The sequence below is a fragment of the Myotis nattereri genome (assembly GCF_964212035.1).
Source record: "Myotis nattereri genome assembly, chromosome: X".
Taxonomy (NCBI): Eukaryota; Metazoa; Chordata; class Mammalia; order Chiroptera; family Vespertilionidae; genus Myotis; species Myotis nattereri.
Window position 1 is genome coordinate 146,200,311 of NC_138078.1, and position 16,287 is coordinate 146,216,597.

Genomic DNA, 16,287 nt, shown 5'->3' on the forward strand with positions numbered 1-16,287 from the left:
AGAGCATGACTCAGAGCAGAGGAAGGGTCCCTCTCCGCGTGGAGCCAGCAGTCTCTCTACAACCCAACCTCTGGGCCCCCCACAGCTCTTGGTCTGGGCCATCAATGATTTGTAAAATAAATCATCAGAGTCCTGAAGTTGGAGGTGTGAGTCTGAGTGGGACTGAATAAAGAGCCGTGGTAGGAGGGGTGTGCAACGGTGCCTGTGGTTCTCTGGCGATGGCGTGTCACCCTTCATGATAGTGGGTTATGATGTGCAAGTATAAGAGTGTACTAGTATGTGAGACCACGTGTGCCAGCAACCAGGGTGTATGATATGGCGTGTACATGCACACATCATGGGCAGAGACTGTGTAGTGGCCGACTGCTCTGTGAGGTGGTGACCATGGGGGTGAGGTTCTGAGAGATGGTGTGCACGACATGAGGCAACTGTGAGAAACGGGGCACCAGTGACTGTATGAGAGGACGTGGGGGTATGTGTGCAACGGGGTGTGCTGAGGCAACATGTGAGGCTATGCTCATGTGATTGTGCACCATGCAGGGTGGTTCTGAGGCGGTGCGACAGCATGTGTACCAGGCACAGCATTTGCTCAATAAACATTTCCGGGATGCTCACCAAGGGCTGTGTAGGACGGAATGTGGAGACCTAGCAGTGTGACCTGAGGTACTGCGTGTCAGGAGGTCTTTGTGGGTGTGGCAAGGGCAGCACTTGTGTGCAAGCACGTGTATGTGAGCGTATCGCACATCCTGTGCCCTGTCACAGTGCCTCCGAGTGGCTGACAGCGTGAGCAGCTCTGTACACTTGTTTGTGGAGGTATCAATATATACAATTTCAGTCTGTAAGTTAGGGACCCACCTCCAGGGGACAGAAGACATGTTCAGGACAGGAACGGGAGGCCAAGATTGGGGCTGGAAAGACAGCCAGCAAGAAGGGCAGAAGGCCAGTCTGGGACCGTGGGGTTGTCCATGGGCCCTCCTGACACTCATCTCTTATCTCTCTCAGCCCAGCTCGGCCTGCAGCCCTGTGGGAAATGGTAGAGAAGGAGGGGGAGATTAGGAGAACAGAATAACCTCTAGGGGGAATATTTAGACCCCGGGGGGGATCTCCCCACAGTGCCAACTCCCTCCCCAACACACCCCTTCACCTGGGTGAACTGCTCCCCCTAAAGTGGAATCTGTTCTTCCATGGAACAAACCCTCACATCGGAGCATGCGTGGAGTCAGGTGACATCCTAACCCAGACAGGTTAAGCGTCTCTCCCAAGGCCACACAGCTGGTGGCACAGGGCTGAGCCAGGCTCCGTGGTGTAGCCTCCACCCTGCAACCAGCACCGTTTCCTGAGTGCTCACTGTGGTCAACAACAGCTGGAAGGCTCAGGTGCTTTCCTTCATGAACACCTGAAAAAATACTCTAGTCCGGCTGGTGTGGCTCAGTGGTTGAGCATCAACCCATGAACCATGAGGACATGGTTGGATTCTTGATCATGGCACATGCCCAGGTTGCAGGCTCGAACCCCAGTGAGGTGCATGTAGGAGGCAGCCGATCCATGAATCTCTCTCATCACTGATGTTTCTATCTCTCTCTCCCTCTCCTTTCCTCTTTGAAATCAATAAAAATATGTGTGTGTGTTTGTTTGTTTTTTTTTTTTAAAGAAAGCCCCATCTTTAAACTCTTTGGGAATCCTGATTAAGTTCAGGAGCCTTGCTTACATTGTTGACAATGGCCCCGGATGTCACTTTGCACAACAATCCCTACCTCACGCCCCACCCCGCAGAGTCCACAGGAACCTGTGATCCAACTCTCAACATGAACCACAGTCTTGAACTTACATGGAAAATCCTTTCCTGAACCTGTGGTGAGGCGCCTGTCCTGACCCCCTGCTTTAAGTCCAGACCTCATCCTATACAGGCATCTACAGCCTCACCTGGCACAGGACGCCCTGCCCAAACACTGTACAGCAAGTATGTCAAACTTGTGGCCCGCAGGCCGCATGCACCCACAACAAATATTGTTGCAGCCCAGCCAATATAACGGTATGTAAGAAACGTTTTAATAAAAATTTCATAACCTACCAATGGCATATTTCACAGACCTAGAACGAACTCTCCAAAAATTCATCTGGAATAAAAAAAGACCCCGTCGCCGAAACCGGTTTGGCTCAGTGGATAGAGCGTCAACCTGCGGACTGAGAGGTCCCGGGTTCGATTCCGGTCAAGGGCATGTACCTGGGTTGGGGGCACATCCCCGGTGGGGGATGTGCAGGAGGCAGCTGATTGATGTTTCTCTCTCATCGATGTTTCTAACTCTCTCTATCTCTCTCCCTTCCTCTCTGTGAAAAATCAATAAAATATATTTTTTAACAACAACAACAAAAAAAGACCCCGAATAGCTGCAGCGATCCTGAGAAAGAACAAAGCAGGTGGGATCGCAATACCTGATATCAAGCTGTATTACAAAGCCACTGTTCTCAAAACTGCCTGGTACTGGCACAAGAACAGACATACAGATCAATGGAATAGAATAGAGAGCCCAGAAATCGACCTGAACCAATGTGCTCAATTAATATTTGACAAAGGAGGCGAGAACATACAATGGAGTCAAGACAGTCTCTTCAATAAATGGTGTTGGGACAATTGGACAGATACATGCAAGAAAATGAGACTAGACCACCAACTTACACCATACACAAAAATAAACTCAAAATGGATAAAGGACTTAAATGTAAGACAGGAAACCATAAAAATACTAGAGGAATCCAAAGGCAACAAAATCTCAGACATATGCCAAAGCAATTTCTTCACCGATACAGCGCCTAGGGCACTTGAAACTAAAGAGAAAATGAACAAATGGGACTACATCAAATTAAAAGCTTCTGCACAGCAAAAGAAACCATCAACAAAACAAGAAAGCCCACTGCATGGGAGAACATATTTGCCAATGTTATCACCGATAAGGGTTTAATCTCCAACATTTATAAGGAACTCATACAACTTAACAAAAGGAAGATAAACAATCCAATCAAAAAATGGGCAAAGGACCTAAATGGACACTTTTCAAAAGAGGACATTCAGAAAGCCAAGAGACATATGAAAACATGCTCAAAGTCACTAATCATCCGAGAGATGCAAATCAAAACAACAGTGAGGTACCATCTCACACCTGTCAGACTGGCAATCATCAACAAATCAACAAACGACAAGTGCTGGAGAGGATGTGGAGAAAAAGGAACCCTCGTGCACTGCTGGTGGGAATGCAGACTGGTGCAGCCACTATGGAAGACAGTATGGAGTTTCCTCAAAAAGGTAAAAATGGAATTCCCATTTGACCCCGTGATCCCACTTCTAGGAGTATATCCCAAGAAACCAGAAACACCAGTCAGAAAGGATATATGCACCCCTATGTTCATAGCAGCACAATTCACCATAGCTAAGATCTGGAAACAGCTTAAGTGCCCACCAGTAGATGAATGGATTAGAAAACAGTGGTACATCTACATGATGGAATACTATGCTGCTCTAAAAAGGAAGGAACTCTTACCATTTGCAACAGCATGGATGGAACTGGAGAGCATTATGCTAAGTGAAATAAGCCAGTCAATGAAGGAAAAATACCACATGATCTCACTCATTTATGGATAATAAAGACCATTATAAACTTATGAACAAAAATAGATACAAAGGCAGAGCAGCCTCGAACAGACTGGCAAACTACAGCGAGAAGGCCGGGGAGGGTTGGGGGGCAGGAGGCAGGGGGGTAAGAGATCAACCGAAGGACTTGTATGCATGCATATAAGCATAACCAATGGACATAAGACACTGGGGGGTAGGGGAGGCCAGGGGATTGTCAAGGGCGGGGGGAAAAAATGGACACATATGTAATACCCTTTGTAATACTTTAAGCAATAAAACAATTAAGGAAAAAATTTTCATAACTTAATTTTTAGAATATCCTGTTATACATAACTAGAGGCCGGGTGCACAGGATTTGAGCACTGTTGGGGGGTGTGGCCTGTGGGGATCAGCCTGCTCATCCCAGTCTGCAGAGTGGCTGTGGACCCACCCTCTGAGTGGCTGCTCCCTGGTCTGGCATCTTCCGTGGCGCTGGAGCACTAGCTTCTCCAGGGGACCCGGTCAGGGCCAGGCTCAGGGACAATAGCACTGAGGCGGCCGAGTAGGCCTCAGTCCCACGGTGGCCATGAACCTACCTCCCAGCCTCCAGTCAGCCAAGCAGCACTCCCACTGTGGTAGTGCACGGACTCCCCAGGGGGCAGCTCCTGCGTTGAGCGTCTGCCCCCTGGGGGTCAGTGCATGTCATAGCCACTGGTCGACTGGTCGTTCCACCATTCGGTCTCTGGGCTTTTATTATACAGGATTATGAATACCGAACTACAACATTCACTAATGACTGATTACTATAATTGTGTTGCATTCATTTTCCTTACGTACCTTATGTGCAGGTGCACCATTTCTCTCCACTGATACTAGCAGCACATATTTTAGCGGCCGGTTGCCACATCATTAGTCTTGTACTGACTTGTTTGGTGTGCATAACAGGAAATATTTTGCTTTCAGAGAAGAAGAAAAATAGATTTGCATTACGCTTATAAATTTGTGCAGTTATTCAGTGTCTGGTAAGTTAATGTTCAAGAAAAAATATTACTTTTTCTTAAAATGTTCTATTATTTTATGTTAACAATGACTCATTTAATTCAACCCTTTGTAATCAGCATGTCTCTATCGAAATAATCCTATGTTCCTATGAAAATTGAAGGTTTTGTGTGTTTTTTTTTGCGGCCCACATAAACTTAAACCTTGTTTATTTGGCCCGTGATAGCCTTTGAGTTTGACATACTTGCTGTACAGGGCTTACTGACCTAATCCTGTCCTTACTCCATGGCCTACAGGAAGCCTAGCCTATAACAGTGCTGGAGCCTATAACCGAATTCTGCAGAAACCTTTCCCTGACTTCCAACAGAAATCCGTAACTTGACCCGTTTCAGGAATCTCGGATCTGATCGTTCATAGGAACCCCTAAACTTGCCCTCTGGAAACACCCTCCTGACCCTGTATAGGAAGCCCTGATGTGACTCCCTCTGACAGCCTTGGTCTGGAAGCCTTGCCCTCACCTTGTACAGGAGCCACTGTCTTGACTGTGGCTAGTGGCCACCACATGAAACAGCGTAGCTCTGGGGAGTCTACAGAATCCTGTAGCAGGCACTGCTATAGGCCTTTCAACCCTGCTCCCCTTTCTTCCTGACTCACTCACTTTCCCAGCCTCCCTTGCAATGACAGGTGGACATGTGACAGTTCTGATCAATCGAGTGAGCAGAGTGGCATATGCAACTTCCAGGCCTGGCCCATAGGAACCTCTCATGGGCCCTCTTATGAGCACTGGCTGGTGTTCTCAGTGGTTAGAGCATGGGCTTGTGCACCGAAGGGTCTCGGGTTTGATTCCCAGACAAGGGCATGCAGCTGGGTTTAGGTTGGATCCCCAGCCCCAGTTGGAGCACATGCAGGCAGCGGCTGCACTGGCTATCCTGGCAGGGTTCCATGTTGCTGGGGTTGCCATGGAGACCCATAGCTAGGGTAGAATCTCACAAAGAAGCCATCTTAGAAATGGCCAGAAGCCTTCACGAGGCTATGTGGGTCACGTTCCCTGTGTATGTGCAGACCTGGGAACGTACATCCCCAGACTGCCTCATTGGGAATGAATACGGTAAGGAGGTGGGGGTGACCCTAGTTGAGTGGCCCATGGGGCTCCACAAAGTTATGCTAAAAGCCCATTGGGAAAAGGCTGCTGGTGACTGCAGCTGCCAGAGTGACCAGTGGGGCTCAGACCCAGGAGTCACCCAATGGCCAGCAGCTGCTCTGGCAACCTATGGGAAGGAAGGTGGGAAGGCTGGCCACCATGTGGGGCTGTTGGGAATCACTGCATCTTGAAAGCAGGATGGCTTCAGACCTTCTGTTCCCTTCTTTCTTCCTTCCCATACCCACCCACACCCCAAACAGTCTTCCAGGTTAATGCATGCCTCTGCTGTCTGGAGGGGACCCCAGGAGGCTCAGCATACACCAGCTGGGCCTATGGCAGCACGGGGCTGTACCCTCCCGCAACTGTGAGCCCCACCTGGGAGTACATCGATCCCCAGGCCTTAGAAGATTCCTATGCAAGAGGCACCTTCCTAGAGAACATCAGGACACAGCGACTGCGTCCGGACCTGTTGGCGCTGGGGCCTGCGGTGCCTTCCTCCATCCCTGTCCCCAGCAGTGCCTACGGGCCCCCCGACTTTCCTAGGAGCTTCTTTCCTCCAACCAGAAGCACCCCCAATCCAGCGGTCTATTCCTCCCCCAACCTCCAAGGAACCCTACCCCTGTCCACCTGTGGTGAGGCTCCCCCAAAGGGACAGGGAGGTTGAGGAGGGGGATGGGGTCCAAGGCAAAGTTGGGCTGAGCCTGGTCCCTCTTGCCCCCTGTCCACCTCACCAGAGCCCTGGGATTGTGCGCCATGCAGGGTGGTTCTGAGAAGGTGTGACAGCATGTGTACCAGGCACAGCGAAAGTCCGGCAGAGCGAAAGTCCGGCAGAGCGAAAGCCGCTCCACAGTGCCACCTGTGCAATGCCGGTGGTCAGACGATGACTAGGCAGAACAAGCCCCAAAGGCGCCGGGTAAGAGCCCAGGCCGGCCTCCCCTCACCCAGGTACTCTGTTCTCACTCCGGGCAGGGATCTCTGCCCTCACACTCTATGAGAACCCACATCCCCCCTCCCTGCCCCATCCACTCAGGGACCCAGCTCTGTACTGGAGTGTCTACCCTCAGCCCACCCTCGGGCTGCAAGCAGGCACGCCGTCCACTCCCTGCACAGCAGTTTTCATCCTTGGCTACACACTGGGATCACCGTGGGGCCCTCCCGAGATGGGTTGATTTACTTGGTCTGGGGCGCTGCCTGGGCATCAGGATTGTTTTCGACTCCCCAAGTGAGTCCAATGTCCGCCAACGCTGAGAACCACTGATGAAGCACCCCACGCCATTTGGAAAGCCCCGGGACAGGAGGCCATGTCCTCGCCCCTCAGAGCACCCTCAGTCTATGCCTTGTCCAGGAAGCCCTGCCTGCACCCTGACCCTCACCTCCTGGGTCCTCCACCCACCAGTGCACTGACCCTCATTTTCTTGCTGCCCCCAGAAGGTCAGCAAGCGGGCAGGTGCCCAGTGCACCAACTGCCAGACAACCATCGCGGCAGTGTGGCGGCTGAATGCCAATAGAGACCCCGTGTGCAATGCCTGCGGCCTTTATTACAAGCGACACCAGGTGTGCCCTGCCTCTTGGAGCCTGCCCCCTGCACCCCCATCCCGCTAACCTGGCCTTCCTTCTCCTTTTCCTTTCCTGTATTCTTCCTATCTCCCTTTCTCTCTTCTCCCTGTTATTCTACTCCCTCCTCCTTCCCTATCACCCTTCTCTTCTCTACACCTTCATCTCCTCCCTGCCTGTCTTTTCCCTCCTGCTCCCTTCTCTCTCCTCCATTTCTCATTTCCTTCCCCCTCCCCTCCAGCCATCAGCTAGTCCTATGGCTAGAGGCTCCCTCAGCCTTTCCATTGCTTAGGGCCTCACAAGCTCATGACTCCTTAGGGCATTATCTGGGCCACAGCTGGGGCCTGCTCCCCTAGTCCTTGACCCAGTTCCTGACTCTGAAGGAGTGGGGTGGAAAGGGTGTCCCTGGTGGAGACACAGAGGCAGATGTCTGAGGTCGGGGAACACTCATGGCCTCTCTTTCATCAGGTGAACCGACCACGGACCGTGCAGAAGGGTGGTATAAAGTCTAGAAAACCCAGGCCATCACAGAAAGAAAAGAAGCCAGTGTCAAGCCTGGGAGGCACTGGACCAGGTGATGCTCCGGCTGGTGGCTTCATGGTGGTGGCTGGGGGCAGCGATGGTGGGAATTGTGGGGAAGTGGCCTCAGGCTTGACATTGGGCCCACCTGGTACTGCCCATCTCTACCAAGGCCTGGGCCCCGGGGTGCTGTCAGAACCTGTCACCTCATGCCTTTCCCCGGGCCCCTGTTGGGTTCACCCACAGGCTCCTTCCCCACAGGCCCCATGCCTCCCACCACCACCAGCGCTGTGGAGGCACCACTCAGCCCATGAGGACACAGAGCATGACTCAGAGCAGAGGAAGGGTCCCTCTCCGCGTGGAGCCAGCAGTCTCTCTACAACCCAACCTCTGGGCCCCCCACAGCTCTTGGTCTGGGCCATCAATGATTTGTAAAATAAATCATCAGAGTCCTGAAGTTGGAGGTGTGAGTCTGAGTGGGACTGAATAAAGAGCCGTGGTAGGAGGGGTGTGCAACGGTGCCTGTGGTTCTCTGGTGATGGCGTGTCACCCTTCATGATAGTGGGTTATGATGTGCAAGTATAAGAGTGTACTAGTATGTGAGACCACGTGTGACAGCAACCAGGGTGTATGATATGGCGTGTACATGCACACATCATGGGCAGAGACTGTGTAGTGGCCGACTGCTCTGTGAGGTGGTGACCATGGGGGTGAGGTTCTGAGAGATGGTGTGCACGACATGAGGCAACTGTGAGAAACGGGGCACCAGTGACTGTATGAGAGGACGTGGGGGTATGTGTGCAACGGGGTGTGCTGAGGCAACATGTGAGGCTATGCTCATGTGATTGTGCACCATGCAGGGTGGTTCTGAGGCGGTGCGACAGCATGTGTACCAGGCACAGCATTTGCTCAATAAACATTTCCGGGATGCTCACCAAGGGCTGTGTAGGACGGAATGTGGAGACCTAGCAGTGTGACCTGAGGTACTGCGTGTCAGGAGGTCTTTGTGGGTGTGGCAAGGGCAGCACTTGTGTGCAAGCACGTGTATGTGAGCGTATCGCACATCCTGTGCCCTGTCACAGTGCCTCCGAGTGGCTGACAGCGTGAGCAGCTCTGTACACTTGTTTGTGGAGGTATCAATATATACAATTTCAGTCTGTAAGTTAGGGACCCACCTCCAGGGGACAGAAGACATGTTCAGGACAGGAACGGGAGGCCAAGATTGGGGCTGGAAAGACAGCCAGCAAGAAGGGCAGAAGGCCAGTCTGGGACCGTGGGGTTGTCCATGGGCCCTCCTGACACTCATCTCTTATCTCTCTCAGCCCAGCTTGGCCTGCAGCCCTGTGGGAAATGGTAGAGAAGGAGGGGGAGATTAGGAGAACAGAATAACCTCTAGGGGGAATATTTAGACCCCGGGGGGGATCTCCCCACAGTGCCAACTCCCTCCCCAACACACCCCTTCACCTGGGTGAACTGCTCCCCCTAAAGTGGAATCTGTTCTTCCATGGAACAAACCCTCACATCGGAGCATGCGTGGAGTCAGGTGACATCCTAACCCAGACAGGTTAAGCGTCTCTCCCAAGGCCACACAGCTGGTGGCACAGGGCTGAGCCAGGCTCCGTGGTGTAGCCTCCACCCTGCAACCAGCACCGTTTCCTGAGTGCTCACTGTGGTCAACAACAGCTGGAAGGCTCAGGTGCTTTCCTTCATGAACACCTGAAAAAATACTCTAGTCCGGCTGGTGTGGCTCAGTGGTTGAGCATCAACCCATGAACCATGAGGACATGGTTGGATTCTTGATCATGGCACATGCCCAGGTTGCAGGCTCGAACCCCAGTGAGGTGCATGTAGGAGGCAGCCGATCCATGAATCTCTCTCATCACTGATGTTTCTATCTCTCTCTCCCTCTCCTTTCCTCTTTGAAATCAATAAAAATATGTGTGTGTGTTTGTTTGTTTTTTTTTTTAAAGAAAGCCCCATCTTTAAACTCTTTGGGAATCCTGATTAAGTTCAGGAGCCTTGCTTACATTGTTGACAATGGCACCGGATGTCACTTTGCACAACAATCCCTACCTCACGCCCCACCCCGCAGAGTCCACAGGAACCTGTGATCCAACTCTCAACATGAACCACAGTCTTGAACTTACATGGAAAATCCTTTCCTGAACCTGTGGTGAGGCGCCTGTCCTGACCCCCTGCTTTAAGTCCAGACCTCATCCTATACAGGCATCTACAGCCTCACCTGGCACAGGACCCCCTGCCCAAACACTGTACAGCAAGTATGTCAAACTTGTGGCCCGCAGGCCGCATGCACCCACAACAAATATTGTTGCAGCCCAGCCAATATAACGGTATGTAAGAAACGTTTTAATAAAAATTTCATAACCTACCAATGGCATATTTCACAGACCTAGAACGAACTCTCCAAAAATTCATCTGGAATAAAAAAAGACCCCGTCGCCGAAACCGGTTTGGCTCAGTGGATAGAGCGTCAACCTGCGGACTGAGAGGTCCCGGGTTCGATTCCGGTCAAGGGCATGTACCTGGGTTGGGGGCACATCCCCGGTGGGGGATGTGCAGGAGGCAGCTGATTGATGTTTCTCTCTCATCGATGTTTCTAACTCTCTCTATCTCTCTCCCTTCCTCTCTGTGAAAAATCAATAAAATATATTTTTTAACAACAACAACAAAAAAAGACCCCGAATAGCTGCAGCGATCCTGAGAAAGAACAAAGCAGGTGGGATCGCAATACCTGATATCAAGCTGTATTACAAAGCCACTGTTCTCAAAACTGCCTGGTACTGGCACAAGAACAGACATACAGATCAATGGAATAGAATAGAGAGCCCAGAAATCGACCTGAACCAATGTGCTCAATTAATATTTGACAAAGGAGGCGAGAACATACAATGGAGTCAAGACAGTCTCTTCAATAAATGGTGTTGGGACAATTGGACAGATACATGCAAGAAAATGAGACTAGACCACCAACTTACACCATACACAAAAATAAACTCAAAATGGATAAAGGACTTAAATGTAAGACAGGAAACCATAAAAATACTAGAGGAATCCAAAGGCAACAAAATCTCAGACATATGCCAAAGCAATTTCTTCACCGATACAGCGCCTAGGGCACTTGAAACTAAAGAGAAAATGAACAAATGGGACTACATCAAATTAAAAGCTTCTGCACAGCAAAAGAAACCATCAACAAAACAAGAAAGCCCACTGCATGGGAGAACATATTTGCCAATGTTATCACCGATAAGGGTTTAATCTCCAACATTTATAAGGAACTCATACAACTTAACAAAAGGAAGATAAACAATCCAATCAAAAAATGGGCAAAGGACCTAAATGGACACTTTTCAAAAGAGGACATTCAGAAAGCCAAGAGACATATGAAAACATGCTCAAAGTCACTAATCATCCGAGAGATGCAAATCAAAACAACAATGAGGTACCATCTCACACCTGTCAGACTGGCAATCATCAACAAATCAACAAACGACAAGTGCTGGAGAGGATGTGGAGAAAAAGGAACCCTCGTGCACTGCTGGTGGGAATGCAGACTGGTGCAGCCACTATGGAAGACAGTATGGAGTTTCCTCAAAAAGGTAAAAATGGAATTCCCATTTGACCCCGTGATCCCACTTCTAGGAGTATATCCCAAGAAACCAGAAACACCAGTCAGAAAGGATATATGCACCCCTATGTTCATAGCAGCACAATTCACCATAGCTAAGATCTGGAAACAGCTTAAGTGCCCACCAGTAGATGAATGGATTAGAAAACAGTGGTACATCTACATGATGGAATACTATGCTGCTCTAAAAAGGAAGGAACTCTTACCATTTGCAACAGCATGGATGGAACTGGAGAGCATTATGCTAAGTGAAATAAGCCAGTCAATGAAGGAAAAATACCACATGATCTCACTCATTTATGGATAATAAAGACCATTATAAACTTATGAACAAAAATAGATACAAAGGCAGAGCAGCCTCGAACAGACTGGCAAACTACAGCGAGAAGGCCGGGGAGGGTTGGGGGGCAGGAGGCAGGGGGGTAAGAGATCAACCGAAGGACTTGTATGCATGCATATAAGCATAACCAATGGACATAAGACACTGGGGGGTAGGGGAGGCCAGGGGATTGTCAAGGGCGGGGGGAAAAAATGGACACATATGTAATACCCTTTGTAATACTTTAAGCAATAAAACAATTAAGGAAAAAATTTTCATAACTTAATTTTTAGAATATCCTGTTATACATAACTAGAGGCCGGGTGCACAGGATTTGAGCACTGTTGGGGGGTGTGGCCTGTGGGGATCAGCCTGCTCATCCCAGTCTGCAGAGTGGCTGTGGACCCACCCTCTGAGTGGCTGCTCCCTGGTCTGGCATCTTCCGTGGCGCTGGAGCACTAGCTTCTCCAGGGGACCCGGTCAGGGCCAGGCTCAGGGACAATAGCACTGAGGCGGCCGAGTAGGCCTCAGTCCCACGGTGGCCATGAACCTACCTCCCAGCCTCCAGTCAGCCAAGCAGCACTCCCACTGTGGTAGTGCACGGACTCCCCAGGGGGCAGCTCCTGCGTTGAGCGTCTGCCCCCTGGGGGTCAGTGCATGTCATAGCCACTGGTCGATTGGTCGTTCCACCATTCGGTCTCTGGGCTTTTATTATACAGGATTATGAATACCGAACTACAACATTCACTAATGACTGATTACTATAATTGTGTTGCATTCATTTTCCTTACGTACCTTATGTGCAGGTGCACCATTTCTCTCCACTGATACTAGCAGCACATATTTTAGCGGCCGGTTGCCACATCATTAGTCTTGTACTGACTTGTTTGGTGTGCATAACAGGAAATATTTTGCTTTCAGAGAAGAAGAAAAATAGATTTGCATTACGCTTATAAATTTGTGCAGTTATTCAGTGTCTGGTAAGTTAATGTTCAAGAAAAAATATTACTTTTTCTTAAAATGTTCTATTATTTTATGTTAACAATGACTCATTTATTTCAACCCTTTGTAATCAGCATGTCTCTATCGAAATAATCCTATGTTCCTATGAAAATTGAAGGTTTTGTGTGTGTTTTTTGCGGCCCACATAAACTTAAACCTTGTTTATTTGGCCCGTGATAGCCTTTGAGTTTGACATACTTGCTGTACAGGGCTTACTGACCTAATCCTGTCCTTACTCCATGGCCTACAGGAAGCCTAGCCTATAACAGTGCTGGAGCCTATAACCGAATTCTGCAGAAACCTTTCCCTGACTTCCAACAGAAATCCGTAACTTGACCCGTTTCAGGAATCTCGGATCTGATCGTTCATAGGAACCCCTAAACTTGCCCTCTGGAAACACCCTCCTGACCCTGTATAGGAAGCCCTGATGTGACTCCCTCTGACAGCCTTGGTCTGGAAGCCTTGCCCTCACCTTGTACAGGAGCCACTGTCTTGACTGTGGCTAGTGGCCACCACATGAAACAGCGTAGCTCTGGGGAGTCTACAGAATCCTGTAGCAGGCACTGCTATAGGCCTTTCAACCCTGCTCCCCTTTCTTCCTGACTCACTCACTTTCCCAGCCTCCCTTGCAATGACAGGTGGACATGTGACAGTTCTGATCAATCGAGTGAGCAGAGTGGCATATGCAACTTCCAGGCCTGGCCCATAGGAACCTCTCATGGGCCCTCTTATGAGCACTGGCTGGTGTTCTCAGTGGTTAGAGCATGGGCTTGTGCACCGAAGGGTCTCGGGTTTGATTCCCAGACAAGGGCATGCAGCTGGGTTTAGGTTGGATCCCCAGCCCCAGTTGGAGCACATGCAGGCAGCGGCTGCACTGGCTATCCTGGCAGGGTTCCATGTTGCTGGGGTTGCCATGGAGACCCATAGCTAGGGTAGAATCTCACAAAGAAGCCATCTTAGAAATGGCCAGAAGCCTTCACGAGGCTATGTGGGTCACGTTCCCTGTGTATGTGCAGACCTGGGAACGTACATCCCCAGACTGCCTCATTGGGAATGAATACGGTAAGGAGGTGGGGGTGACCCTAGTTGAGTGGCCCATGGGGCTCCACAAAGTTATGCTAAAAGCCCATTGGGAAAAGGCTGCTGGTGACTGCAGCTGCCAGAGTGACCAGTGGGGCTCAGACCCAGGAGTCACCCAATGGCCAGCAGCTGCTCTGGCAACCTATGGGAAGGAAGGTGGGAAGGCTGGCCACCATGTGGGGCTGTTGGGAATCACTGCATCTTGAAAGCAGGATGGCTTCAGACCTTCTGTTCCCTTCTTTCTTCCTTCCCATACCCACCCACACCCCAAACAGTCTTCCAGGTTAATGCATGCCTCTGCTGTCTGGAGGGGACCCCAGGAGGCTCAGCATACACCAGCTGGGCCTATGGCAGCACGGGGCTGTACCCTCCCGCAACTGTGAGCCCCACCTGGGAGTACATCGATCCCCAGGCCTTAGAAGATTCCTATGCAAGAGGCACCTTCCTAGAGAACATCAGGACACAGCGACTGCGTCCGGACCTGTTGGCGCTGGGGCCTGCGGTGCCTTCCTCCATCCCTGTCCCCAGCAGTGCCTACGGGCCCCCCGACTTTCCTAGGAGCTTCTTTCCTCCAACCAGAAGCACCCCCAATCCAGCGGTCTATTCCTCCCCCAACCTCCAAGGAACCCTACCCCTGTCCACCTGTGGTGAGGCTCCCCCAAAGGGACAGGGAGGTTGAGGAGGGGGATGGGGTCCAAGGCAAAGTTGGGCTGAGCCTGGTCCCTCTTGCCCCCTGTCCACCTCACCAGAGCCCTGGGATTGTGCGCCATGCAGGGTGGTTCTGAGAAGGTGTGACAGCATGTGTACCAGGCACAGCGAAAGTCCGGCAGAGCGAAAGTCCGGCAGAGCGAAAGCCGCTCCACAGTGCCACCTGTGCAATGCCGGTGGTCAGACGATGACTAGGCAGAACAAGCCCCAAAGGCGCCGGGTAAGAGCCCAGGCCGGCCTCCCCTCACCCAGGTACTCTGTTCTCACTCCGGGCAGGGATCTCTGCCCTCACACTCTATGAGAACCCACATCCCCCCTCCCTGCCCCATCCACTCAGGGACCCAGCTCTGTACTGGAGTGTCTACCCTCAGCCCACCCTCGGGCTGCAAGCAGGCACGCCGTCCACTCCCTGCACAGCAGTTTTCATCCTTGGCTACACACTGGGATCACCGTGGGGCCCTCCCGAGATGGGTTGATTTACTTGGTCTGGGGCGCTGCCTGGGCATCAGGATTGTTTTCGACTCCCCAAGTGAGTCCAATGTCCGCCAACGCTGAGAACCACTGATGAAGCACCCCACGCCATTTGGAAAGCCCCGGGACAGGAGGCCATGTCCTCGCCCCTCAGAGCACCCTCAGTCTATGCCTTGTCCAGGAAGCCCTGCCTGCACCCTGACCCTCACCTCCTGGGTCCTCCACCCACCAGTGCACTGACCCTCATTTTCTTGCTGCCCCCAGAAGGTCAGCAAGCGGGCAGGTGCCCAGTGCACCAACTGCCAGACAACCATCGCGGCAGTGTGGCGGCTGAATGCCAATAGAGACCCCGTGTGCAATGCCTGCGGCCTTTATTACAAGCGACACCAGGTGTGCCCTGCCTCTTGGAGCCTGCCCCCTGCACCCCCATCCCGCTAACCTGGCCTTCCTTCTCCTTTTCCTTTCCTGTATTCTTCCTATCTCCCTTTCTCTCTTCTCCCTGTTATTCTACTCCCTCCTCCTTCCCTATCACCCTTCTCTTCTCTACACCTTCATCTCCTCCCTGCCTGTCTTTTCCCTCCTGCTCCCTTCTCTCTCCTCCATTTCTCATTTCCTTCCCCCTCCCCTCCAGCCATCAGCTAGTCCTATGGCTAGAGGCTCCCTCAGCCTTTCCATTGCTTAGGGCCTCACAAGCTCATGACTCCTTAGGGCATTATCTGGGCCACAGCTGGGGCCTGCTCCCCTAGTCCTTGACCCAGTTCCTGACTCTGAAGGAGTGGGGTGGAAAGGGTGTCCCTGGTGGAGACACAGAGGCAGATGTCTGAGGTCGGGGAACACTCATGGCCTCTCTTTCATCAGGTGAACCGACCACGGACCGTGCAGAAGGGTGGTATAAAGTCTAGAAAACCCAGGCCATCACAGAAAGAAAAGAAGCCAGTGTCAAGCCTGGGAGGCACTGGACCAGGTGATGCTCCGGCTGGTGGCTTCATGGTGGTGGCTGGGGGCAGCGATGGTGGGAATTGTGGGGAAGTGGCCTCAGGCTTGACATTGGGCCCACCTGGTACTGCCCATCTCTACCAAGGCCTGGGCCCCGGGGTGCTGTCAGAACCTGTCAGTCACCTCATGCCTTTCCCCGGGCCCCTGTTGGGTTCACCCACAGGCTCCTTCCCCACAGGCCCCATGCCTCCCACCACCACCAGCGCTGTGGAGGCACCACTCAGCCCATGAGGACACAGAGC

At 51.5% G+C, this 16,287-nt stretch overlaps 1 protein-coding gene and 1 pseudogene across 2 annotated transcripts; both read left to right on the forward strand.

Annotated features, from left to right (window-relative positions):
* Positions 1-5: 5 nt before the first annotated feature.
* LOC308511960 (erythroid transcription factor-like) lies at positions 6-8,134 on the forward strand (annotated as a pseudogene). The gene is made up of 3 exons: positions 6-26; positions 7,176-7,301; positions 7,770-8,134. The product of its transcript is annotated as an erythroid transcription factor-like (transcript).
* Positions 8,135-8,145: 11 nt separating this feature from the next.
* Positions 8,146-16,276, forward strand: LOC308511961 (erythroid transcription factor-like; the record flags this gene model as incomplete). The annotated part of the gene is made up of 3 exons (XM_081081774.1): positions 8,146-8,166; positions 15,314-15,439; positions 15,908-16,276. The coding sequence occupies 3 exons, from the start codon at positions 8,146-8,148 to the stop codon at positions 16,274-16,276; spliced, it is 516 nt and encodes a 171-aa protein (XP_080937900.1).
* Positions 16,277-16,287: the final 11 nt, after the last annotated feature.